The sequence below is a fragment of the Amblyomma americanum genome, chromosome 10 (assembly GCF_052857255.1).
Source record: "Amblyomma americanum isolate KBUSLIRL-KWMA chromosome 10, ASM5285725v1, whole genome shotgun sequence".
Lineage (NCBI taxonomy): Eukaryota > Metazoa > Arthropoda > Arachnida > Ixodida > Ixodidae > Amblyomma > Amblyomma americanum.
In genome coordinates this window covers 44,578,519-44,605,611 of record NC_135506.1, presented here as the reverse complement: position 1 = coordinate 44,605,611, position 27,093 = coordinate 44,578,519, and the positions used below count along the sequence as shown (strand labels likewise).

At 47.4% G+C, this 27,093-nt stretch overlaps 2 protein-coding genes across 5 annotated transcripts in view; one reads left to right on the top strand and one right to left on the bottom strand.

Annotated features, from left to right (window-relative positions):
• Positions 1 to 18,120, top strand: part of LOC144107231 (uncharacterized) — a 31,148-nt gene extending 13,028 nt beyond the window's left edge. The window contains exons 2-3 of the mRNA XM_077640230.1: positions 15,822 to 16,136; positions 17,485 to 18,120. Of these exons, the coding sequence (XP_077496356.1) occupies positions 15,822 to 16,136; positions 17,485 to 17,996 (827 nt within the window). The 3' untranslated portion in view covers positions 17,997 to 18,120. The remainder of the gene's footprint in view (positions 1 to 15,821; positions 16,137 to 17,484) is intronic.
• A 5,602-nt stretch (positions 18,121 to 23,722) lies between these two features.
• LOC144106345 (uncharacterized) overlaps positions 23,723 to 27,093 on the bottom strand; it is a 42,249-nt gene continuing 38,878 nt past the window's right edge. For 3 of the 4 annotated variants that reach the window (XM_077639119.1, XM_077639116.1, XM_077639118.1), the window contains one exon: positions 23,723 to 24,004. In XM_077639119.1, the coding sequence (XP_077495245.1) occupies positions 23,758 to 24,004 (247 nt within the window). In that variant the 3' untranslated portion in view covers positions 23,723 to 23,757. The remainder of the gene's footprint in view (positions 24,005 to 27,093) is intronic. The other variant, XM_077639121.1, reaches the window with a different exon arrangement.

The window sequence follows — 27,093 nt, the reverse complement described above, 5'->3', positions numbered from 1 at the left end:
TACTGATTTAGACTGCGCTAGAATAAAAGTAATCATACAAAGCACGGCATAATCAGGAAGGCGACAGCCGTGTAAACTCTGGTAGCATGGCGCATCTACTACGATGCCAACATAAAACAAACTGCCTGTCCTTGGATCTTCCGCTTCGTTCACACATTAAATTCAAACTTGATGTTGCAACAAGACTCGTCTCGGTTACCACTACGGTTCGACCAAGAACAACGACTGCGCGTAGACGCGCAACTTCCGTCACCATAGCAGACGCTCCCTCCAAGCAGCACCTATTAGAGCAGTCAGGTGACAACCGGGGACACGCAGCCGAATAGCGCGCAGAACTGCTCTTCGTTCGCGTTGAAAATGCCGTTGCAAACTTACGCCCGTAATGTACAACGTAATTTGCCACCTCAACTATGCCAAAATGCACTAATTCGTGCGGCGCCGCAGGCTGGCGAGGTCCTCTGCACCAAGCATGCAGCACCAAGCCAGGTTTCTCGAAGCGCCCTCTATCCGTTCTATACGACGCGCTTCTAAAAGTTGCTGCAGTCGCGCCACTCAACCTATCTCTAGTACACCTTACCGTAATGTTACTCGTTCAACCGCTAGTCGGCTGGACTCAGCTGAAGACCACCCATATATGCAAATGTTCTAACTACGATCTAATATTTTTGCCTTCTAATATTTGAAGAGTGCCCCCATTGAAAGTTACACTATACCCTAACATGCAATAACGACCTCAGAACGACGACGCCATTCGCATCGCGAGTTCTCGGAGCCAAGGATACGGGACTAGAGCACCTACAGGTTAGCAGTACATATTCGATCGTTTATTGGTTATAACAGGAAAACGCACATAGCTGATAGCTGGCATAGGTTAAATCATCAGTTATTCAATCTAGCAGACTGCAGTCATTTTACATGTATTATAATTGCCTTTATTTGGTGGCTTTTTCATTAATCCATGCACAATTTAGTTGTCATCTATAAACGTTGGTGGTCACTGTCAAGTAAACAGGCCTACTTGCTTTCTGCCCACTTAACTCTTAATGCGAAAGATACTTATCTATTCATCGATATAAGAAGTGTGTGTCTGAATTGTGCATTATAAAAAATTCCATATTTTAGCACGCTGCTGTCGAATATGATCTAAAATGCACGATAAAATTATGACATTCCTTGTAATTTGGAATATCTAAAATCATTTGTAACCGCCGCAGTTATGCATTTCGCAAAAGAGTGACCGTGCAACAGTGCTGATTTCTCTCTGTAACGTTTTTCCGTCGGTTAGAAAAGCCAAAATAGATATAGCAACGTGCGGTGACAATTAAACGCGCCAAGCCATTCATCACTGCGCTGAAATGCATGACCTTGTTTTTTGCACAGTGACAGCGGGCGGCCAGTTTTTTTTAGCAGTCATTCCTTAGCTCATGTTGCAATGAGAACTGCACAAGCTGGAATGCAGCAGTGCAAAAAAACCTGCAGAGTTGTGCTCAGATGAGGCAGTCAATGGTGACAGATGCAGAAACAAGCTGGCGTGTTGTCTGTACAACTCCAAAAAATTCTGAAAGTGCCCATGTGAATGAAAACAAACTGGTTGCTTAGTATTCAGTAGAATGCCATACATGCTTTTTACCTTCAGTGTAAAAATAACATGATATGGGAGTTCGTAAACTGGCTTACATCTGGGCGGCTCCTGGTAGAGGTTGAGAAAGAATACTTAATATATTCAGGGAAACAGGATGCACTCACCATGCATAGTGGTTATCTAAATCATAATTTGCAGAAATATATTTACAAGGTGAAAGCTGTGTTGTTGCAAAATACAATGAAATAAAAAATAATCATTTAACGGTGAGTATGGTACATGGATATATCCTCTCATCTCGTTTTACAGTAATATTTAAGAATTTTTTCTGAGCAGAAAAAAAATGATTACCGTAACAGTGACTCTGTTTCCCAAAACGGCAGATAAAAGTGAGCATTGTCTGCAGCACTATTTATGTATAAGGTTTTAAACGTGCTAGCTGCTGTTATTATCAACATCTTCTGCAAAGTGAAGCTTGTTTTATTGCCAGTTTCGATTTCAAACTACCAAAGTTTTGTTTAGGCTTACCTTATGTTAAAATAACTTAGTTGTTAGCCTAACTGCCTGAAGATCTTTGCCTAGGCTATGCCTACTTTTCGGCTTCATACAGGCCGTGTATGTCAAGTTAAACACTGCTAAAAGAGCTGCATCTATTAGGCAAACGAAAGTGTTTTGTGGCCTCCTTTTTTCAAAATAATGCACCAAAATAACAATCCTCCTCATGGCCTTATATGAAAACTCATGTTACTAATGTAAGGAAAACAGCAACTCTATGAATAAATTAATATTGAGTGCACGTTTGCGCCTTTCCATGCGTTTCACTGCCGTCAATGTAAGAAAATCACATTCACTCAGAAAATTCACAGCAGCTGTAATCTGACTGCATTAATGACGTCAGAACTGTACGTGAAATTTACCTTCATTATAGAGAAGGACGGACCCGTTTATAAATACTTTAAATGCTGGCCCGATGACATACTTGGCTGGCCATATCAGATGAGGATAAGGATCATATGATGCACGCACATAAAAGTCACATGCGTAAACATACGTACCTAGCATTTTAACCACATCACACAATAGAAGTCCCTGTGTTGCTTCGCTTGAAACGCAGACGGTTGTTCCGGAGGCTAGGAATGTTGATATTGTGAGCCTTCCAGGGATCATTTTCTTTCTCTTGTACATACCATCATCATCCCGTGGCTGCGCCTGTGGCACGCGCCGGTGGCACGCACCCGGGTTCGCTTTTGGGAATAAACACCAGGCACGGCCGTCTTGCCGCCTCGGTCTAGCCTTCCACAGACGTCTTGCCGTCTCGTCCTGGCATTCCTTCACAAGTGATGGAGGTGAACCTCGATCCCCTTGCTGCCCTGTACCCTGCCACTCGCTGAAGCTGCGTTCCGGTCGCCGTTGTGCACCTCCCATTATCGTCATGCCAACCGAAGACAACCCTGGCCCCGCCGGATCCTCTACCTCAGCGTCACCTGCAACGCCCCCTTCGACCGCGCCCTTCCGACCACGCGACCCACCGATGTTCGCTGGTCGTCGCGTCGAAGACGTGAAAGACGGGCTCGACACCTATTAACACTGCAGTGCCTACAACCGGTGGGATGTCGCTTTAAAATTTCTCAACTTTTCTTTCTACCTCATTGAGGTCGCCAGAAACTGGTTCATCAATCGCGAACACCATACTTCTAACTGGTCCACCTTCAAACAGGAATTCCGTCACTACTTTGCCGACCAGGATGTTCGGACTGAGCTCGCCACGACCAAGCTCGCTTCCCGCTTTCAAGATCCTTATGAATCCTATGCGTCTGACATCGAGGACGTACTTGCCCTTTGCCGTCGTTTTAGTCCCACCATGCCGGAAGCTGACCGCGTCCACCATGTTCCGAAAGGAATCAATTCTGTGGCTTTTAACGCCCTAATTGCTCTAAATCCTTCAAGTGTCGATTCAATCATTACCACCTGCCAACGCCTCGACCAGCTGCAGTCCTCCCGCTTGCAGCCCCGCCTCGCACACCCCGGCCTTGCTACAGCCTTGACCTCTGCGGACCTCGATATTCGAACACTCATTCGAGCGATCATCCGCGAAGAGCTCCAAGTCCTTGGGCCTGTCTGCCACCACGGGTGCGATCATTCTCTCGCGCCTTCTAATGACGCTGGACTTCGTAACATCATCAAAGAGGAGTTGGCAACACTCACCCACCCTATCGCACCTGAACCTCCTGCTCCCAGCCCAGCACCGACCTATGCTCAAGTAGCTGCATCTTCCCGTCCCTTTGACCACCCGCCTCGACCGGCACCGACATACAATCACATCAGCGCAATGGCGACTGCTTCAGCTGCGCCATCCTATTACGCACCTTGGCACCCGCCCTCCCAGTGTGCTACTACTGTGGAATTACAGGACATATCTCCCGCTTTTGTCGTCGACGCCTTCAGGACGAGCGCCGTGGTTACGCCGCCTTCGAGAGTGAGCAACCTTCTTCCTATTATCAACGTCGGCTTTCTTCCAGCCCGCTTCGTCGATTCTCTCCGCCGCCGCCCCCCTCGTGTGCACCTAGTGGGGCCCATGTTTTCCGACGCCGCTCCCCATCTCCATACCGCCGTTCCGTGTCCCCACTGCGACCCGCAACAGCTCTCCCTATCCGTCACTCGGAAAACTAGGCGATGCAGTCTCCGGAGGTAAAACTGCACTTTGCGAAATCACTAAAAGTCCTCCAGATCGGCCGTTCAATATGATTTCTGCTTTAGCGGAAGGACTACCTGTCGAAGCTTTCATTGATACAGGGGCTGCAATTTCGGTTATTCACGCTGATTTGCGCTGCCGTTTGCGGAAAGTGACGACACCATATGATGGGACTGAACTTCGTGGAGCAAATGTCACTCTGCGCCCTTCCGCGAAGTGCACTGTGCGAGTTGTTATTGACGGTGTCCGCTACCATGTGCAGTTTGCTGTACTCTCACCTTGTGCGCATCTGATGATCTTGGGATGGGATTTCTTGTCAACAGCTTGAGCATTAATTTCTTGTGGCGACCGCGTCATCCATATGACAGTGATTTTTCACATGACTCTTCCGACCGCCATCATTCCCTCACTTCCGCAGGTGATAGTTTTGCCTCCTCAGTGCGAACAACCCCTTAACGTTGTTTCCGACCGCATCACTGATGGGGACGTACTCATCGCGCCGTCTCAACGCCACTTTGCGCGTGGGATCGCCTTTCCGTCAAGTCTTGACCGTTTCTGCAGCGGCTTAGCGATCGTAGCAGCCAAGAACACTTCCCGCGATTCCCTCGTGCTGCCCAAAGAAACTTCCATCCCTTGCGTATTAGATGCTCAAACTATGTCTGTGATGGCGCTCACCGCCCCTCTACATCAGGAACCTGTTTCGACCGACGTCTCTCCTACTGTTCTATCAAAGACAATTAATCCGAAACTCACGCCGCATCAACGTCAAGAATTGCTCACATTGCTTCGCAGTCACCGAGCCATTTTCGATGCAACTTCCCCACCACTGGGACGGACTACTGTTACACAACACCGCATATTTACCGAAGAGAACTCGATCGTACGGCGACGGCCTTATGGGGTTTCTCTCTGCGAGCGAACGCAAAGTCATTGAAGAAAATGTCCATGATATGCTACACCGCGGTATTGTTCGTCCCTCAACAAGCCATGGTCCTCACCGGTAGTGTTGGTTAAAAAAAGGACGGCTCAGTACGATCTTCAGTTGCCTACCGTGCGCTCAACAAAATTGCTCGCAAAGATGTCTACCCGATGCCCCGCATTGATGATGCCCTTGACTGTCTTCAAGGCGCCGAATATTTCTCCACCTTAGACCTACGCTCGGGTTATTGGCAAATACCTTATGCACGAGGCCGACAAAGAAAAAACTGCTTTCGCAACTCCCGATGGACTTTACTAATTTAATTTTATGCCCTTCGGCCTCTGTAACGCCCCTGCCGCATTTGAAAGAATGATCGATACTGTACTTTGTGGCCTCAAGGGGAGAAGTGCTGCTTGGATGACATTGTTATCTTTCTTCAACTTTTCAAAATCATCTCACGCGCCTGAATGAGGTTCTCACGTGCCTCGCTTCAGAGGGCCTTCAGCTGAACACCAAGAAGTGCCACTTTGCACAGAAGGAAATTAAGATTTTGGGCCATCTCGTTAGCCACGACGGCATTCGTAGAGACCCTGACAAAATCATCGCGGTTCTGCACTTCACGTCGTCAACGGACTGCAGATTTGCGCAGCTTTCTCGGCCTGGCATCCTAATTCCGGCATTTTATTAGAAATTTCCCAACTATTGCTGCTCCCCTTCATTAACTACTGTTTGGCGACAAATACAGGCTGAATAATATGGCTGTTGCACCCTGGAATTGCCCTAATACCACTTGCAGCATAGATTTCAGTTTTTGTTAAACCTTGAAGCATGCCCTCACCTCAGACCTTGTCCTTGGCCACTTCAGTGACGCGGCTCCAACCATCCTGCATACTGATGCCAGTAGTCACGGTCTCGATGGTGTACTTCTGCAGCGCGACGCAACTTCGCGTGAAAAAGTGATTGCGTTCGCCAGCCGCACCCTCACTCCAGCAGAGAAAAATTACACCATTACCGAGCAGGAATGTTTAGCAGTCGTCTGGGCAGTCCAAAAATTCCGCCCTTACTTGTACGGTCGCCATTTCACTGTTGTGACCGATCACCATGCTCTTTGCTGGTTGTCTTCCCTAAAGAACTTGACAGGCCGACTTGGCCGTTGGATTCTGCGCCTCCAGGAGTACCACTTCGACATCCTTTATAAATCGGGTCCCCAACACCAGGACGCTGGCGCGCTTTCTCGCTGCCCACTATCTGACTCATCCTGCTGTTTTTCTACGCAATGACATTCCTCCTCTGACCAGAGCCCACCCTCTTCGACGCAGATCACAGCAGTTTCTTTTGACCACTCCGACCACAAACACGATTTCCGCTCGAAGCAACTGGCCGACGCCTACTGCCGTCCCATCATCGACCGCCTAACCGGCGCTTCAAAACCATCCAACACTCGGCTCCGCCGACAGCTACGCAACTTCAAGCTCGAAGATGGCATCCTACGTCGCTACGTGTATTGTCCCGATGGAACCCGCTGGGTACCAGTCGTGCCGCTGGTGCTTCGCTCCCATTTCCTAGCGGCTCTCCACGATGACGCTACGGCCGGCCACATTGGTTTCCACAAAACATATGACCGCGTGAAGAGACGTTTCTTTTGGCCTGGCCTATCCTCCAGCGTTGCAAAATACGTCACTTCCTGCCTCCTGTGTAAACTTCGCAAACGGCCGGCTTCTGCACCCGCTGGCCTCCTACACCCCCTTCTCTGTCCCGCCACGCCGTTCGAAGTCGTCGGCATCGGCTTATAAGGTCCCCTGCCTCTCTCCGATCGAGGTAACCATTGGGTCATCACAGCTGTCGACCACCTTACGCGATCCGCCGAGACAGCACCCGTGCCCACTGGCTCGGCTCAAGAGGTTCCAAATTTCTTTTTGCAGTCTATTGTTTTACGGCATGGTGCTCCCCGGGTGCTCCTCAGTGACCGCGGGAAGACCTTATCGACCATCGTTCCCGAAGTTCTTCGCGCATCATCCACCCGTCATAAGACAACCTCAAGCTACCATCTCCAGGCCAACGGTCTAACTGAGCGTTTTCATCGGACTCTATCTGATATGATCTCCATGGACGTCACACCGGATCATCGAAATTGGGACACTATTATATCGTTTGTCAATTTCGCCTATAATACAGCAATACAGCGTACTACCGCTTATTCTCTGTTCTTACTCGTTTACGGCCGTCCTCCCACCACAATTCTGGACAGTTCTTTCTTCTCTACGCCTGAATATACCTCCACATCAGTACCTGCCCAGTTCGTATCCCGTGTGGCCAGATGCCGTCACCTTGCTCGCCTCAACACTGCAGCCTGCCTGGAAGACCGCAAGAGTCGCTACAATTCTACTCATCGTGTGGTCTCTTTCCGACCAGGTGACGAAGTACTCATTTTCACACCACTGCGCATCCCTGGCCTTAGTGACAAATTTCTCCACCGCTACCTTGGTCCCTATAGGGTCATCAATCGCACTTCCCTCGTGAACTACAGTGTTACACCTGTTGTTCCCCCAGCTGATCGACGCCACCGTGGTACTGAGATTGTCCACGTCTCCCGTTTGAAACCGTTTGTACGCCGCGAACCATCGGTTGCTTAGGAGCGGCCAGGATGGCCGCTTCCGACCCCCGGGCAGATTGTGTGAGCCTTCCAGGGATCATCTTTCTCTTGTACATACCATCATAATCCCGTGGCTGCGCCTGTGGCACGCGCCGGTGGCACGCGCCCGTGTTTGCTTTTGGGAATCTCGGTTGTTGTTGTTGTTGCTGAAAACTTTTATTGTCCAACAGAGAAAGACCACACCGCCTGGGCCGCTCTGTCTCACCCCCCTTTACAGGGGAGAGAACTTAGGAGCGGCCCAGCCGCACGGGATGGTCGCATTCGATGCTGGCCGGGTTGGTTTCGCCGGCGGCCTCTTCTGCCAGTTGGACGGCGGTGATTTGGAGCTCAGGGTCCGAGCTCCCCAACAAGGTTTCCCAGGCTTCCCTACTGCTAATGTTTTGCGCCCTGCCTGGGGAGTAAGCGCACTCCCAAATTATATGGTCGAGGGTTCCTCTCGCCCCACACTTTTTACATTTATCGTCCTCGCAGTCCGATCGGATATGTTTGTTTAGTACTGGGTTTGGGTATACTCCAGTCTGCAGGCGTCTCCACGCCGTCGCCTGACTCCTATTTAACGCCGTGTTTGGTGGGGGAAAACACCTCCGGCATTGCTTGTAGTGTTCTGTAAGCTCTTGATACGAGATTAATCGCCCTTCTCTATCATGTTCGGCCTGAGCCGACCCATCCTGTACAGCACGGAGGTAGAGATCTCGAGCTGCACTGTGGGCCGCCTCGTTACCGCTGACAGATTCGTGCGCCGGGGTCCAGATGATGTTGATCGTCCTATCAATCACTCCTTGTGTTAAAATTTTGGTGGTGAGGGGGTTTATCCTCCCTCTGCTGAAATTTTGGATTGCAGTCTTACTGTCGCTAATAATATATCTAGCTTTGGTGCCAGCGCAAGCGATCGCTATCGCGGCTTCCTCCGCTATCTCGGTTTCTTTCCCTAGTATGGTGGCCGCCGTGATGAGGGTGCCCTCCCCATCTACCGCCACTATGGTCATGTATCGACTGTTTCTGTCCCCTGCCGCATTTACGTAGGCGACTTCATTTCGGGGTTTACCCCATATATTCTTTCTATCGCTTCCGCCCTTTTCTGTCTCCTTTCCTTATTAAACTCAGGGTGCATATTCATGGGTAGGGGAGGGATTCTTAGGTGCGCCCTGATTTCCCTGTCAATGTCGACGACCCTTTCCTTTTGCCCCCTGTCGTGGCCATTCCAAGATTACTTAGCGTAGCTCTTCCTACTCGCGTCGTGCTGAGTCTTTCAAGTTGCGAGGTTTTAACCGCTTCCGCGATTTCTGCAATCGTATTATACAGTCCTAGGGCCAGTAGCTTCTCCGTCGATGTACAGATTAGGAGCCCTAGGGCCTTTTTTACGCATTTCCTGATGAGCGCGTCTATCTTGCTCCTCTCATCTGCCTTTAGGTTCAGATATGGCGTGGCGTATCCCACTCTACTAATGATGAAGGCCTGTACCAATCTTAGGAGGTTTTTTTCCTTGAGGCCGCCTCCCTTACGTGAGACCCTCCTGATGAGGTTTAATGTCTGGGTCACGTGGTTTTCTAATTTGTTAATTGTGATCGTGCTCCTCCCGTGTGTTTGTAAGTGAAGGCCCAATATTCGTATTGTCTCTACCTTTTGTATTTCCCTTCCTTCCACGTACACCTTTGGTTCAGAGAGAGGTTTGTTCCTGAGTGCCTTGTCATTATACACGAAGATTTCTAATTTTTCAGGCGAACATTTAAGTCCTCTGTCCTCCGCGTACTTTGAGATGACGTCTGCTGCCGCCTGCAGCGTTTGATTGATCTCTGCGTCGCTCCCTCTGTTGATCCAGAGGTTGATGTCGTCCGCGTACAGGCTGTAGTTTAAGTTGTAGTTCCCAATTTTTCGCAGTTCCTTCGGGTCTAGCCTTCCACACACGTCTTGCCGTCTCGGCCTGGCCTTCCTTTACAATATTTACAGTAGGATGGCAGACCGTATAGCAATCAATGAAGACTAGTTAAATAAATCTTTGAAAGGAATGCAGTTAATGAATGTAAGAAAAAGTGAAGAGTCAAGTACGACACCTTTGGGGTTGCCCGAGATTCCGAAAAAAGAAAGAGAGGGTGAGCAAGAGTTAGCATGGGACAACTGCTGTTAGCTCGCTAGGATCACTTAAATCCTGCTCACAACAGTACGCTGCAAGGCATTATTTAATAAAGGATTTTATCGGATGATTTCTCAAAGGGACTAAGGCGCAAGTGTATTTCACGAACGAAAAGTATGCTATCAGAGGAATGCTTTTGAAAAAGCGTACCGATTTCGAAAGAAAAATTTAATTGGCCACAAAAATTTAGCAGCGTAAGAGTTTGTCACATTAGGAACCCATGCTACTCATAGAAATGGTGCGATGATTTGGTGTTTGTGATATTATCAGAACTAAAAAATTACCACATTCTGCTGTGTGCAGCCATGCCTCGTTAGTATCCACCCTGTAATGTGATGGCTTGAATTAAGGACAGTTTTTCTGGGGATGAAACTTTATCAAAGCATGCATGCTTAACATGGAAACTTTCTGTTTGGACAACTGAGAGGGTTTAAATGCACAAAGCCCATTGGGACTCGCATATTTTTGTCGTGTTATATGGCCATCAATGCGAACGTCTGGCCTGTGGTAACCAGATAGTATTACACAGCGCAAGGACTGTTAGAACTGTTTGGCGACAAATACAGGCTGAATAATATGGCAGTTGCACCCTGGAATTGCCCTAAACCCCTTGCAGCATAGAGATCAGTTTTTGTTAAACCTTGAACAGCCGTGCATGCCAACTCTCTCCGCTTGCACTTTCTGACTGACAAAGCACTTCTCTTCCTGGCGTCAAAATTATTGGCACTGAAAGGCTCGGCGACTCATTTCCTGGCGCACTTTGTTCACTGCACGAATTAAATAATTAAGCCGCTCGCTAACTGTATAAACTTGTTGTTATAATCTCACAGGTGTTTACTTGCAACACTAATTGGATGCGTTTTTTTTATACAGCACACGGCACGAAGAAAAAAACTACTCGAGTTAAAACACGTCGGGCACGAGGAGAACTATGCAGGTGTGAAGCAGGGAATGGGTTGAAATTAAATGCGGTTTCAGCCTCGGCAGCTCAATGGCTGCACCGCCACTGTAGGACTTTCAGAAACGGCACAATGTCAGCATTGCAGCGCCAACCACAGTTCAATAGCGCATAGCACGTTTTGAGAAATCATATAAACCTCATTAACGTGGTTTTGGCAATATGCAGAAATATGGCCTTGTCACTATCATATGACAAATGTGAACAGATGTGTGTCCGCGGAAGCCTATAGCTGAGAATTGTGGAATGTGCAAACAAGCATCTACATTCAAGCAAACAAATTTAGAAATGCGGCAATTGAAAGAAGGCAAAGTAAATCTAGAAAGCTTTTTGCATTTCTGACAATTACATTCTCATCGGCCCACCATCGCCTTCATCCAGCAAATAAAGTAAATTGCCGGTAGTCACAGGTAAATGAACGCAGAATATGCATGTGTGCATGTGCATTGATGACATATGCTTCTAAAGGCTTCGGGAATGTCTTACACAAGCTGGTACTGCTTACTTAGGAAACGCTGGTTAACAACTGTTCGACACCAATAAAGCCAAGTTGTTGAGCCCCTCGGCGACAGCAGCGTAATGAAAGCAAAAATAAATATGGAATCAGGTGCTGATTCAAAGAGTACAGTTTCTATCCCGATTGCCATGGCTCAAGGAGCACTTCAAGATCACTGCATTTTACCAATAGCCATGGCAACCACGATAATGCACTTAATATTGCAACCATCTGTCTAATATCCAACTTGACTCCACGCTGCTAAGCAAAGCACACATTGTAATCACAGCAGTTTACTGAAAATGCGTTTAATTTTTAATCACTGTTCGCTATTACGGAAACTCTGTACGCACAGTTCTGATCCAGAACCAAAGTGTTCATACTGCCACACTGCTGACACTCTGCCACCGCCGTCACCTGGTGTCGTAACCTGTCTCCCAGCCGGTAGCCTAACCTCTTCTTTGTCTCGAATGAGCGCGGCTGTTCGGCAAGCCTCGCCCTAGAAAACGGCGGTGCTTCCCGCTTCCTGCTACGTTTGTCGGTGACATTTAGTGGAGTTGCTGGGTGCCCTCCTATGTACGCTGACCACGACGATATCGTTGACGCTCCTCCCCGACGCGCGGAGGCCACACCTGTCCACAAAGCGAGCCGCCGCCTGCGAGGCCTGCAACCCGATTTTGAGCCACTGACAAGGCCTGTACGAGCTATGATTTTCACCACTGGCACCCAGACAGGTCAGTACTCCGGCAGTGCCCCGTCGTTCGTCTTTCTCGCACCTCTGTCGCCACCATCCTTCCATGACGACCAGTTCCAGGATGTTGAAGGTTGATTGGCCAGTTTTGACCATGTTGCTGCATTCAACCAAAGAGACGACAAGCGGAAGCTGATGAATGTGTATTTCGCACGGCAAGACTCAGCGAAAAGGTGGTTCGAGGCGACCTTCTCCAAATGGCAAGCTTTTCGCCGTGAGTTGCTCGCCACATTCAGGTCGAGCGAGCGAAAGGAAAATGCTCTAATTGCCCTTTGCTCCAGGTCACAGCAGTCCAACGATAGCGTGGCCAAGTTTATTGAGTACCTGACCCACCTCTGCAATCGGGCCGACACGGCCATGCCCGACCCTCCTAGAACCGTCACCGCTTTCTCCAAGGAAGCTACTGGCATGGAACGTTCATTGCAGGAACGGAGTGCTCTATACGGCCGTCAGGCAAATGTAGCAGCAGATCACTACTGCACGTACTTGCGAACCCCCGGGGATGAGGCGCTGCGAGAGCTTGTGAAGAGCATTGTCTGCGAAGAACTACGACACCTCCACTTGAATGCTTCGTCGGCAAGCTTACCTTCTAGAGGCGATGTCCTCCGTGACGAAATCCGGCGAGTGGCGCAGCCACCACATGCACCACTATCGGAGCCGCACGTCATGTCTTACAGCGATGCCCTGCGCCGATCGGCCCCCGAGCCGTAAGTGTTTCGCCGTGTTGCCGGACCACGACCACAGCATCGTTACCTGCGTCCCGTCGAGCAGCAGCAGCAGGACCTGTGCCCTCCTTTCAGCAAAGCGCACGTATGGCAAACGTTCAACAATCACCCGCTCTGCTACCACTGTGGGGGAGCCCGGCCATAATCTGCGGAATTGCCCGTACCGACGAAAGGGTCTGAGAGGACACCCTCCGGACGCGCCTCGACGGCGCTATGTTGAAAGACCGCAGGACATAGAGGAGTACCTGACCGCTCAGGTGCAGCCGCCGACCTCGCAGCGGCGCCAATCTCGATCGCCACCCCGAGGCGCTTTGCTTCTCCCAGTCTGCCCTCACCCTCTGGTCAGTTCAGAGGCACGTGCCCTCACCGAGAAAACTGAAGACGGCGTCCTCCGGCGGTAGGGCCGCCTCCACTACACAATGTCAACGGCCTCCACCCGAAGATTTGACGCGACGGCCCGAGCGGCGACGACCCGATTCGACAACCGCACCGACGTGCTGCGAGCGATTAGTTACTGCTGAAATTTTAGCAACCGCCGACAGTCATGTAGTGACCGCACTCGTCGATACCGGAGCTGATTTTTCTGTGATGGGCAGGCAGCTCGCCACGACTCTCGTAAGGTTCTGACGCATTGGTGTGCATGGACCCGTGGTCCGCACCGCCTGTGGCTATGCGGTGACGCCGATCGGCGTCTGCACCAGCCGCATCCAGATCCGCGGTCTTACTTTCACTGGCTCCTTTGACGAATTACGTGACTGTTCTAAAGGTTTCATTCTGGGCATGAATTTCTTTCTAGAGTATTTGCCGGCCATCGACCTTCGGGAGCTTATGGTATATTTTTTCCAGCCAGCGAGTCGTTGTCACCAACACCGAACCCACCAGGGTAATCTTGCGCGTATGTGACGACCACATAACAATCCCTCCGCGAGCCAGCAAGTTCGTCACAGTGGAGTGGAGTGGCCGAACCTGGTGGCCACCTGGTGGCCGAACCTGTCTCCCAGCGCTTGCCCAAACGTCGTCTTTGTCTCTAATGAGCGCGGCTGTTCGGCAAGCCGCGCTCCAGTAAAGGGCTGTGCTTCCCGCTTCCTGCTACGTTTGTCGCTGACAATATTAATGCGGCACAATTTTATAGGCTATGGTTTGTTTGCTTTGAGAAGCGTAAGCATCTGCCTTGGTCTTTTTTTCCTTTTTTTCGCATCAGATAAAATGAAATTCTCATGAGAGAGAGCTGCGTCAGTGGGCCCATATTAGAGACTTCTGCATTGTAAAACACCGGTGAAAGAGTTGCGACAATGGTTTTTCTTCCTATATAAGTGTTCCTGACCTGGTGATAATATGTTACAACCCATGATTAACACTACTGCTTTTTCTCAGACCATGATCACTAGCAGGGGAAGTTAGATTCATTCAATTTGTCGCGCAAATGTTTATTGCCGATATGGGCCTGCTCAGCCGGCAGGAAATTAAAAAAGACGCTCTAGATGTAAAAGCTTGCATGCACACCGATGTTTTCACACAGATTTCACAGTGCCTCCGGCATACCATCGTAACGCGGCCACTCATAGTTGGTAATTCCACTTTACGGAGCACAATGCCGCAGAATTTTTGCGACACTTCGGTAGTCCTGGCAGAAAACCGCCCAACAGCCGTGCAGCCGAGGATGTTTCGCTTAAGCAAAACACAAGTTTCAGAATGGTCTCGTCGCACTGACGGTGGTTGTCCAACACAGTACACACAAACTATGCCGCAGGACAACGACTTGTGCTCCCGCTCACTGCAACCGCTGCCATGAATGCGACTGACTGCAGAGCACGAAGTTCATTTAGTCGGGTCGCACTCGCGGCTGTTCTCAAACTCGGGACACACTCTTGCTCCCGAACCACGATCTGCTGTACAGCTCTAAGTTCCTTTCAGCATTCGGATAACAAGACGTGCGTGGTAAGCTTTTCCGACGCAATTGTACTTGCAGGCGATACCACTGACTTAAGATCACTCGTTCCGACTGTAATCGCTTTCACTGCACTGACACTTGTCACTGCGCTGTGAAGGAAATTCATCATGGGGAGCTGCTTATCGCTGCTGTTCGCGAAGATCCTGGCGCAAATAAAGAACACTTGTAGCTATAACAAACGGTTCCAAATAAACACTTCTTGACGCCGGCACTGTATACATCTTGCGTAGACGCCGTAGGTTGAAGGCTGCTCGGTCAACTCGGTGTAGACGGCGACAAAACAACTTGGGGGAAACTGCCGCTTACCGCTGTGGCACACTGTGAACCTCGAAGTCGCTGTCACCACTCGTCTTAGATACATGCGCCCAATATTATGCGTTTCTCGGCAAAAAGTTGAAGTTAATGAACTTCGTGTGCACAGGCGGATGCGTTCATGCGCCCCATTGTTTGACTATGGTCCGGCCCTTCCGCGGCCCTTGCGCACTGCCGCAACGACGCGGGCGCATGCGGATAAAAAGCGATCGTACAGCGGCCTGGCAGGGGGAGGGGGTGTTTCTGCTTTCCCCTGGCAGTAGCACCACGCTCCTCTCCGCTGGTGGCGGGGCTGTGATCTGTGCTGCGTGTGACAGACGGTGGGCATCAGCCGCCACTCACGGCGTTTTCCTGGTGCAAAAACCGTCTGCTTATGAATCCGGCATTGGTGTAGAAAACATAGAGAGCTTTCTAACTGTACGCGCATACACGTATCTGTCACTTTCATTACCTCTATATATCGCAGACTCAAAACAACTACAGAGCGCAGTTGAAGAAATGGTGGAAGTTGTCCCCCAAGTTGCGTGGCTCGTTCTAAAGGCAGGGGCGCATCCTCCTTATAATTTTTGTAATGAGCTTGCGAACTCACTTGTCGTCTGAATTCTCCTCCTAGTTCTTCTTATTACCCTTTTTCAACTGCGACTCACGCAGGAGCAGCCCCGGGAACCAGCTTCGAACCAGTGTCCGATTTTCCCGAACTGGCGACCGGGTACCCGATCTCTATGTTCGAGATTGTCGACGACCCCTCCGACGACATCACCGACCACAGCACCGGCACAGCCGCGGAGACTATGGAAGATTTCCAGGCTGTGGCCGACTGTGGTAGTTTTTTTGTCATGAAAGATATTACGGTAAACCAAGTGCCACCAGGAAAAAACTGGTTGATTAAATCGCACGCGATTCCGGGAACTTTCCTGGTGCAGCTAACTTGGACGTGGCCTGGAGCTCGCTTGTCGCATGGAAAGGGTAAGCACTAAAGAACTGACATGTTTTGTTAAGTGTTCGGGGCTTACAGGCTTAATCCACTTATTAGGTGCAGTATTCAAGGATGAAAAACTGCGCAAGTTGGCAACGATGAAAGAGGGAGGGAAGCATTTGTAGATTTTTATTATTGTCGTGGCACAGTCGGCGCTATGTTGCGTAACATTCTTGATTGCTAAATAAAATCGAGTTTAATCCCACGCGTTCTGCATGATGCTGAACACTTCCATGCGCCGGGAAACATGTTCTATAAATGCAAATGTATTCCTTTAAATAAATCTAATGGTGCATTTTACATAACTGAGGCTAACACACACCGCTTTATCCACAGTATTGCTATTCGCTGCCTCCACAGTACGGGTTATCCAGTAGTGCTGTGGAAAGCGTCAGAACATTTAAAGAAGCTTTTATAACCGGTGGTTGCCTCCCGGGCTCGTCAGAGAACCGTCTCATATAAACCTACACACTTTAATTTGAATATCACCGTGAATTCGAAATGTCACGTGTAATTTACGAATAAAGACAAGTTCCCACTGAGCTCGTCAGCTGCCATATGAAACGGGTGCATATGTGTGCAGTTATGGGGTGGAAATGGCTCTTGATGTACTGCGCCTTTTGTTTTCGGCATTATAACGAATACAGACAGCAACTGGCTCCGACAGCTTCACACTATTACTGCAGGTATTTATTATTATTAAGTTCAGAGACAGTTTTTACATCAATACTTCTTTAATAAAAAACGCATGGAACATACAGAGGTAACGAAAAGATTCCCTGGGAATTTCACACTTTTTGTATATACATGTTGGGAAGTAAGTTAATTGAATTGAATTGAACCTTTAGACTATGACAGACAGAGTGTAAGAAACTGCTAGCACAGCGGAGAGAATTATAGCTTCGCAACTATTTGCACTCATAAGAACAGACTTATCGGTGGAAAAGGTGCGAACGTAAACGAGGACGTAATTGACGATCAATGCGTGCAACTGAAATAAAGCCCATTGTTACCACCTACCAGTGTGCTAATTAAAGATACTTCCCCCTTAATATTCTTTCTTTGTGGTCTTTTACTTTGTGGGTTTTTTTTAGTTAGCTCACGTCTTTGCCCATCACTACTACTTGACGCTAAGAGGGTCAGGCAGACGCCCGTGGCATCCCGAACACGTTCGACCCCTTTTAATGTTCCGTCGTGCAACACATATACCGCCAGAACGGTCACATGAACTTGGTGAGGGAAACTAAAGAATATCAGCGCAAATAGTTGGCACAGCTTAGGACGACGTTACAAAGGATGGTCTCCTGATTCCTCTTCAATGGCGTTATTTTTTCGCAGTTTCTGCCGTGGTTATTCGAGCCGCAAAATTCTACGATGACCTATGGGACGACTTTGAAAACCAGGCTGAGATCACGAAAGCCAATGTCGTCGAAGGCAACCTGGACCCAAAACCACCTGGTGCCAAGCACAACGTCACTCTGTCAATTCCCCGCACCTTCTGCTCGTTTCAGCCATTTGAGCACTTGGACTGGCACTTTTGGCTGGCAGTTCAAGTATCTAACAGCGATGGGCTAACCGGTACTTCGTTCCCGGTATCAGTGGACTGCGGCCCTCCGCCTGTTACAACTACACTAGCTGCCACCACGAAAGCCACAGCGACAAGGGCCCCGACCTCAAAGGTGACGACAACGCAAGCTGAGGATGCAGCAAAGGAAAGTATTCGGGAGTCGGATTTCGTCGCGTCCCCCTTCTTCTGGGTTGCACTTTCCTGTGTCGCAGCGGGGATCGTGATCGTCATCGCAGTCGTGGTGTCGGCGATACTGAACCGCGAGGAAGAGGAGGAGTCTTAGAATTTTCTTTAAAAAATAAGTAAAAATAAAAAATATATTGCGCCCTGTCAGGGCTCCAAAAAGTCCAGGAGCCCTCTGTGCTCTGTCTCACGCCTCACACAAATGTCCAGCTTGCGAGAGCCAATGCTAGAAGCTGACCGCAGGGAGGTCGGTTGTTCCGAACGAACCCACCGCGGAATCAAAGGTGGTCAAAATTATTCCGGAGACATCACTCTCCGGAATAATTTTGACCACCTTTGAATCCGCTGTGGGCTGGTACCGTTTCATCCTGCTCAGTAGTCGAGCGGCCTAACCACTGAGCCACCGATGTGGTGTAAATTATTTTCGTATCGTGTATTAGGCGCGTGTCAATGTTGTGATGGTCATTACCTAGTGTGCTGTGTGCAGAAGGCATGTCGCAAGGGAGCTCTGCTTTTTCCTCTGCCCCCTGCAGTTCCACAGCCAGGTCGTGTTTTGGGCAGCTGTTCTTTCCGTGATCAGCCTTTGCACGGCGGTAGTGAAGATGTCGATTGTGTGGATGTGTATTTTGGGAACATCAGACTTAAGGTAAGCTTAATGTCCTCATCAAAACAAAACAAGAAAAAGGACAACAACACTATAAACCTGATCGCGTACAAAACAAAAGAAATGCACATAAATAATACGAACAACATGCATCACACCACACCAAACCTATTTACAGTGATGCCACAATAGAATCGACAATGCACATGACAGATAATAACTGATTCTTGGAGATGTCTTGTATACATATATTATTTGCTGCCAATATTGTTAAGGTAATTTCCAAACTTATAGGATAAGGAATGTTTACGATATGAGGTACGGCAAAAGGGTAGAAGCCAGGGTAAAAGACACCGTGTATTGTACACTGGTGTGTAATAATGTAGATTAAAGGCTGCAAGCAACAGTTGATTATTTCTTTTAACTGAATTTTTATGCACGTAATAATTTCAATGGGTGCAATATATCAAGAGACAAAATACCATATTACTTAAAGTAAAGAAACACATGGGAATGCCATGGCACATTTACAATCGATCTGACTTTTTGTGGAACTTATATCTTGTATTTTTTATTTTTGGTGTGGTACTTACGCAGTAGGTAATAATAGGAACTAAGTATGCATTAGACATAATAATATTTATCTTTGTTAGAAGCCTGTGTCTATGTCGACACCACTGACTGGGTTCATTTTCATGTAGATAGTGTTCATATGTTCGTCCCAACTCAGGGTTTCCGTGAACACCACACCGAGGCATTTTATATTGTCTTCAACTGCAGTTCTAGTGTTACCCAGCATGAGATCAAAATTCATGGAGATAGGCTTGTTCTTTGGACGGAAGATAATTCCATTAGTTTTCCTAGCATTTACTCTTAAACCATTCTTTCCCGACCACTCTCACAAATATTCTAAAAATTCGTTTACATTCAATACATCTCTTTCATTATCACCCGGCCAAACCTTGTGAGATCGTCGACGTAAGCTATTAAAGGCACAGTTAAAGGCACGTAAAATATATCATTAATATATTATTGAAGAGTAATTTGCCTAAATTCCTACCATGTGGGACTCCAGAAAACATAGGTTTTAATGTTGACGATGTGCGGTCAATGACAACCATTTGCATGCGGTTTTCAAGGTAGGATTCATTTAAGGATAAACCTATTCCTCTGATTCGATAATAGAGTAGCTTATCCACTAGCAGACAATGATGGACTAAGTCAAATTCCTTTGTAAAATCAACATATATTCTGAGAACAATTTTTCGGTCCTCAAAGCAATCTATGATCACTTGATTTTGTTTATTAAGCGCGATATCTGTTGACCTCTCTTGCCTGAATTTTATATCTGAATTTATGAAGGACTATGGTAGCTGTGGAGTTGCTATATATATATATATATATATATTTTGGTATTTTTACATAAGGATCTTTTATACCCTGATTCCGAAATGCCTGCTTGACTGCTGGGGTTTCGACTGAGTCAAATGCTTTCTCGAAATCTATAAAGGCTATATATAGGGGTTGGTTATATTCTGCTCATTTGTCTATCATCTGATTGATGGTGTGAATGTGATCCATTGTGGAATATCCTTTACGAAAGCCTGCCTGATCATTTGGTTGATTAAAGTCTAAGGTTTCCCTGACTCTATTAGCGATTACATTAGTAAATACCTTGCAGGCAACGAACAGTAAGCTGATCGGTCTTTAATTTTTCAATGCCTGGCATATCCTTAACACCACGTAGCACCTCCCAAGATGGCATGTTTTCATGTTAGGGTAGTTATAATTAGTGATTCAGTCCAGACTTAAATCATGCCTTCTCTTTTCATCATTCTCACTTGAGTAATTTCATCCTCCTTTATCACCCTCCGATTTTTCGGTTATTAACCACCCGTTTGAACAGCTACACCTGTAGAGATTTCTTTAGAAAAAATGTAATGCTGAAAGCAATCCTCAATATAACAGAAAATCATTTCTTTCTCTACGGCACATCTTTTACTGTACAATCCTTTTTTCTTATATTTGTTACGACACAAATTCTTTCTAACGCGTTCCCAATCTTCAAATGCTTTTTTCCGTTTTGTCTTGGAATTGCCACTCTTAACAAGGTTCATGTGGTGAGGCGTTAAAAACTGCTATACATACTTTTCCGGTGGGTATTTCGAAATAAACAAAATGCTTCTTATGAAGATGTTCATAAAAATACATTTATGATACCAATTGAATGCATTATTAGCGCAAAAGAGGAAAATGTACAAGATATAATTTAGAGCCACACCAGTATTTAGATACAAAACTGACACGTATGTAATATTTATTCTTACAAGTTAATCCAAAAATCTTGAAATTTATTCACAGCCCCTCTAGTTCTGCAGAGCAATGGATGTGAAGGAAATTTTTCCTTCCTGGATCTCTACTTCAAGCCCCATATTAAGTGAACAATTTTTATTCTTCGGATAGGTTATCTGAAATTTAAAGCAACAAATGATTGGCGGCAAGGATGAAATGTAATCCTCGGCGTGAATTTTAGTGAGTTGTTTTTCTGGTAAGAAACATGTAACCCCGTTTGTTCCAGCGAAGAGGCTTCTTTGACCCTGGGACCCTGGACTCCAAATTCCAGACCTACCACAACTATTTTGTCAGGACGACAACTGCCTAACTTAATTTCTATTCAATAATACCGAAACTTTATTGGGAACTACTTAAATTTCTTAAACATTGTACAATTTATCTTTCCTTTTTTCGTTTGAAGCCGCTGCGGTGGCCGAGTGGTTATGGCGCTCGGCTGCCGGCCCGAAAGACGCGGGTTCGATCCCGGCCGCGGCGGTCGAATTTCGATAGAGGTGAAATTCTAGAGACCCGTGTGCTGTGCGATGTCACTGCCCGTAAAAGAACCCCAGGTGGTCGAAATTTCCGGAGCCCTTCACTACGGCGTCCCTCATAGCCTGAGTCGCTTTGGGATGTTAAACCCACATAAACCTTTTTTCGTTTGCAAGAAATCAATCGCCCAGGGTAAATCAACGTCATAAAACCACGCAGCTGTTTTGAGACAAACTTCCATCCATCCATGCCCGCTCGTGGCTGTGCAATCGTTCATGGTAAAAACATACTTTCTCTCTATTTTAAAAAGTGTTATAGGCTTCGGCCCATAATCTTTTATTTTCAATTGGTTAAACATGCTGTGTGAATTCGTGGTGCGGGAAAGGCACCATTATTTTTCTTTCTTTTTCTTGCCGTCTCTAACTTACGGGAAATACAGATCACAAGGAGAGTGAAACTAGAACGAACTGGTCGCACTACCGTTCGCATTTGCTTATTGAAGGATATGCATAATTAGTTTTATATATCTAAGAAATTTAATCACGACGGAAAAAGGAAGTTACCGTTTGCGACTGTAGTTGAGTTGAGTTATAGTATGCTACAGGTGGGATTAGCCTTGATTATTCTGCCGGCAATGTAGTCCACAAGATGTTCAACGCATTTGCTTTACCACTATCCCCAAAGCTGAGATAACGCGAGAAACAAGTTTCTCCGATTGACTCTTGCAGCCACCTGTACACCGCAGATTTCACCTCATCGCTTGCGCTGAGCTCCGCCAGTCAACGCAGTAACTGCACTCTTAAATTTTCTGTGCACCTCCTACTAAAAACACAACGAAAAATTTTGTTTTCACAAGACAATTTCCTGTAGTATTTTGTGACCTGACAACAGAAATTTCTGCGGTAACAACATTTTGTGTAGTCCTGACCAGTCTTCTGTCGTAACGACAGGGCCAGCTCTGCCGCAGCGACAGAAAACTTCGCAATACTACAGAAAAATTTGTCGCAACGACGGGACAACAAAAGTTTTTTTCTATTTTGGGACCGGCTCTGTCGTATTTTTCGACTACGCGACGACATACATGAGCGCTCATGGACACTAAACACGAATAAATCGCAATGCTTAATCCAAATAGAGAAATACCCTTTATATTCCTAGCCTCTAGGTATTTATTCCGTTGTGATTAATAGAATCGGGTCATCTATACTGTTTCTATACGCATCGAAAATGGAGTTAGCATATGTATATCGTCACCCGCTTTTATTCTATGTTTAAACCGGCATTCTTGCATCATTTTCTTAAGCACTTTATTTCGGAGCTTACGGTCCGCTTCGAATTGAGCCTGATCGGATCCGGCTGAGGTAGGTGCGTTTATTATTTGACAGAATCCGCAACAAAGGCAGTTATTTTGCATTGCCGATAACCAAATATTTAATATAAGTAAACATACTCATTCCGCTCGAATGACGTTTCAATCAGTTTCAAAAGCTAATTTACGATCTTAATTCAAGCCGAGTCGCGTGCTTCTTCTAATAGCAAGTACAGCAGCCCCCGCGACCTCGAGGACGTGAAGGGCGACGCCATCGACAAACACTTCCGACAACATTGGCGGCAGAGGACGGAGCACTGCAGCTGCTCGATGCGCAGTTCTTGCCACCGCAACTGCAGCTTCCTCCGGGCGAGAATGAGTGCGCGGTGATGCATGGAAGAAAGATTCGCGACGGAGATGAGGCGACTGAAGTGAAGACCAGGAGGAACAGTCTAGATAGAAGGACTTCGCAGAGGGGCTGGATGAAATGGCTAGAGAATGAGGCGCGTGGTAGTCGCGGAAAGGGCGAGCCCTCTCACGGAAATTCGGCGCTTGTTTGAGACAAATCCGGGTGCTGCGGCCCGGAAAGCCACAGGCATAACAAATGGGGCAGTTGTCCTGGGTGCGCCAGGCGTTCATGACGGCGTGGCGAGGCGGTGCCAGCGGCGCGAAGGATGGGTGCCAGACTTAGGTGTATTAGCGTGACAGGTGGAAGCCGAGAGCTGGAGCTCAAAACGTCGGCGACCTGCTCCTGGATGCTGCGTCGAAGCCTGGCATCAAGGGACGGCCGCGGGGTCTCCAGACAGAGGCAGGAGTAACACTTGGCGGGCCATGTTGAAAAATATTTAAAAACACATATCTGCAGTTCCAGCGAAAATCGTCTTCAACTGAGTTGGCATATTCCTCCATGCGCTCCTCGCAATGCACCATTTATTTGTAGATAATTTATCCAAAAGTGGTCTTACCGGTGATTTTCCAACAATGAAGAGGTTTAAAACTTTTACCCTTACTCTACAATGAGAAAAGAAATTGTACCCTACCACTGCACCATGGCTGGACATGCTGATTTGAAGCGTAGACGCAGCACGAGAACAGTAGAGAAACGTCATTATTGAGCATGGCCAATTATAGGGAACTCAGTGAGCAAAAGGGTGAGTGCGTTATTGTGCCTCCAACAGCGTCATGCTCCCCACTGCTCACACCAATGGCTGGGACGCGTGCGTGCACCTCCGCATGCAGATATTTTAGAGCCACAATAATAGACTCATAAAAATTGCCCACGCCAACCAAAACTCCGGCAACGCTCAGGCCTATGTTTTGCAACCCTACACCACACGACCAGTTAGGAATCTCCATGCCCTTTTCCTGGAACCTGTAACGAAACAAGAGGTCACCATTATATTCATTACGGTCATTAAACTCATTATCAGTATTCCATTAGGTTCCCGGTCGTAAAACGGTCTTGATTTTTCTCTTTATAGTTTCCATCTTATCCTGTCCTGCAAAGTTCGCTGCCTTTTGAATAATCCTCATTATCTGCTATTTGCTGCCACGCTTCCGGTTTCTTATTATCCAAATAGTGATTCTAATCGTACAGTAGTTGGTTTAGCTAAGTTGTTGCAAACTTTTTTTTATCCAATTCCTGCTTTTTTTCCTGTTTCTTATCGTTACACCTGTAACGGGGGCTAAGATCAGCGCTTAGGCGATGGCGAAACGGTCTGTAGTCTGTCAGAGTGGGCAGGCTCTCGCTCGGAGCGATGGCAGGGTGGCTAGGATAATGCCCGTCTTCTTCTTCACACACCAGTTTCTTACAACGCTGTGTGGTTGCCAGTCTCACCTGAAGCTTGTTCTCTGAAAGTGTGGTCTTCAAGTGCATCAGAAATCATTTTGCCTTGAAAATTCTTCGTTTTACAACAGCAAATGAATCGGCTCCACAATGTGAGCCATTTGAGTTACATGTCACATAATGGCCCTCCTTGTGGAAGCGTTGAGGTCAATACTCTACGCCAGGCGTTAACCAAGGCTTTAGTACTTCTCTCCTCAGTTTCATAAGATGTGAGCCGAAATCTCCAGAGATCTGTTATAGGAATTGGTAAATTTCAGTCCTCTACTTGGATGATTTCGGGGCTGAGCTTTAGTAAGCTCACAACGTAAGCACCGAGGAATAATCTTCTTATGTAGCAAAACATCGTTTATTCCAGCTTAGTGCATTGAGCACTCTGGTAGCCTTTCAAATAAGGTTAAATTATGCTTGAACAGAAAACACTCTTTAAGAGATGGTAAATGCTAAGTGCACTCTCAACAACCAACTTTCATATCTACCACTCAACAGCTTTTCGTGAACGTGTACAGAGTAACAGTAGTGCTTGTTTTATGAGATAGTGGGAAGATAATTTGCCACGAGCCTCTGAGCCTCATCACTGAACGGATTTTACATAATCGCGTAGGCAGCACGATGGTTTATTCATGTTATCAAGGCGAGCTTCACATTTGACAGGACGATGAAGAACAGCAAGTAGACCAAGAAACTCACCGCCTTGACAAAATTAAAAATACTTTACGGTTGTTCCGATAGAATGCGTATTCGCAACCACTGCATCTGCCGATTTTCTTGCGACTCTGCATATCTTCTCGTCCGAAATTGCAGAACACAGGCGCTGTTTACACTGTGGGAAATCTGATGACCACTTTGGGCTTCAAGCAATACTCTAGGACGGTTAGTAGAAATAAAATATTTGCAATTTTTACTGGCACCTCCAATCTCTTGCAACATAACCTACATCGAGGAAGCTTAAGTTAATCGGTTTCTCACCTGCAAACTGTTCGCTTTCTTCTCGGACAGCTGGATCCTGGCACATTGGCGCGATTTAAACTGCTTCCGGTCCAGAGGACACACTCCACCCGCACCGTCATCTGCCTGTTCATCTTGAAGGCTTCCCTTGTGGCAGGACTCACACAGCACGTGAGAGCAAGGCAGCAGCATCGTCTTCTTGGGTATCACATTGCAGAGGCCACACGTGTGGTAGTACGGCACGTCGTCCACGAACCTCGTCGGCCTCCAGTTGACGCCTGTCAGCAGGTGACGCACCCGATGCAGAGGCGGCTCTCGCCCGCCTTCCTCCATGACAGCCTTGCGGACCTACAGCGGTGGAGGACGGGCGCTCCGGGACGGTAGATGTATCGCTGAGAAGCGGTGAAGCATGACGGGACTTTCATAATAATATGGGGGACACAGAAAGGGCTCGCCCCTCTGCCTTGAACCTATCGTATTCAGGCAGCACGTTTTGATGCTTTGAGAACACAAGCGCGGCTTGCTCTGCCTGCGATTCTGAGCATTGTCGAGCACGCTACGTATCATCGTGCAAACTCTCCGCGCGATAACGGCGCTCGGGAGGAATGATAGAGTATACAGAATGTCAGGCGGGCAGAATGAATGCTGCGTGTGGCTCGAACGGGAAAACATGCCAGACACTCAAGCGAGAGGCTCTTTCCGCCCGTGTTTGTGTATTATCTCTCCCGGCTGTCTCACCATGGCTGTTGACCCTTGATGTATTATAAAAGCGCGAAGAAGGAAGGCTTGTAGCTGGATCGCAGAAACAGCTTATGTGGCTAAGTACGATCTGGAAAACAGAGCACTACTAGAAAGCGATTCGAATAGGCTTCATATTTTATAATGCTTCAAGCATTAAAGAGCCCATCATCATCAGCCTTATTACACCCACTGCAGGGCAAAGGCATCTCCCATGTCTCTCCAATCAACCCTGTCTTTTGCCAGCGTCATCCTCCCTTTTCCTGTTAACTCCTTAATCTCATCCGCCCACCTAACCTTCTGCCGTCCGCTGCTACGCTTACTTTCTCTTGGAATCCACTCTGTTACCCTTAAGGACCAGCGGTTATCTTGCCTTCGCATTACATACCATGCCTAAGCCCATTTCTTCTTCTTGATTTCGACTAGGATATTTAACCAGCGTTTGTCCCCTCACCCACTCTGCCCACTTCCCATTTCTCAATGCTACACCTATCATTTTTCTTTCCATGGCTTGCTGCGCTGTCCTTAATTTAAGCTGAACTCTTTTCGTTAGCCTCCACGTTTCTTCCTCGTAGGTGAGTGCTGGTAAGATACAGCTGTTGTGCACTTTTCTCTTGAGGGAAATTAGTAAACTGCCATTCATGATCTGAGAGAACCGGCCATATGCGCTCCACCCCATTCTTATCCTTCTAGTTATGCCCCTCTCATGATCCGGATCAGCTGTCACTACCTGCATTAAGGAGACGTATTCCTTTACCACTTCCAGGCGCTCACTACCAATTGTGAACTGCTGTTCCCTTGCTAGAATGTTGAACATTACTTTGGTTTTCTGCAGGTTAATTTTTAGACCCAGCATTCTGCTCTGCCCGTCTAGCTCATTCATCATGATTTTGCAGTTCACCTCCCGAGTGACTTAGCAAGGCAATGTCATC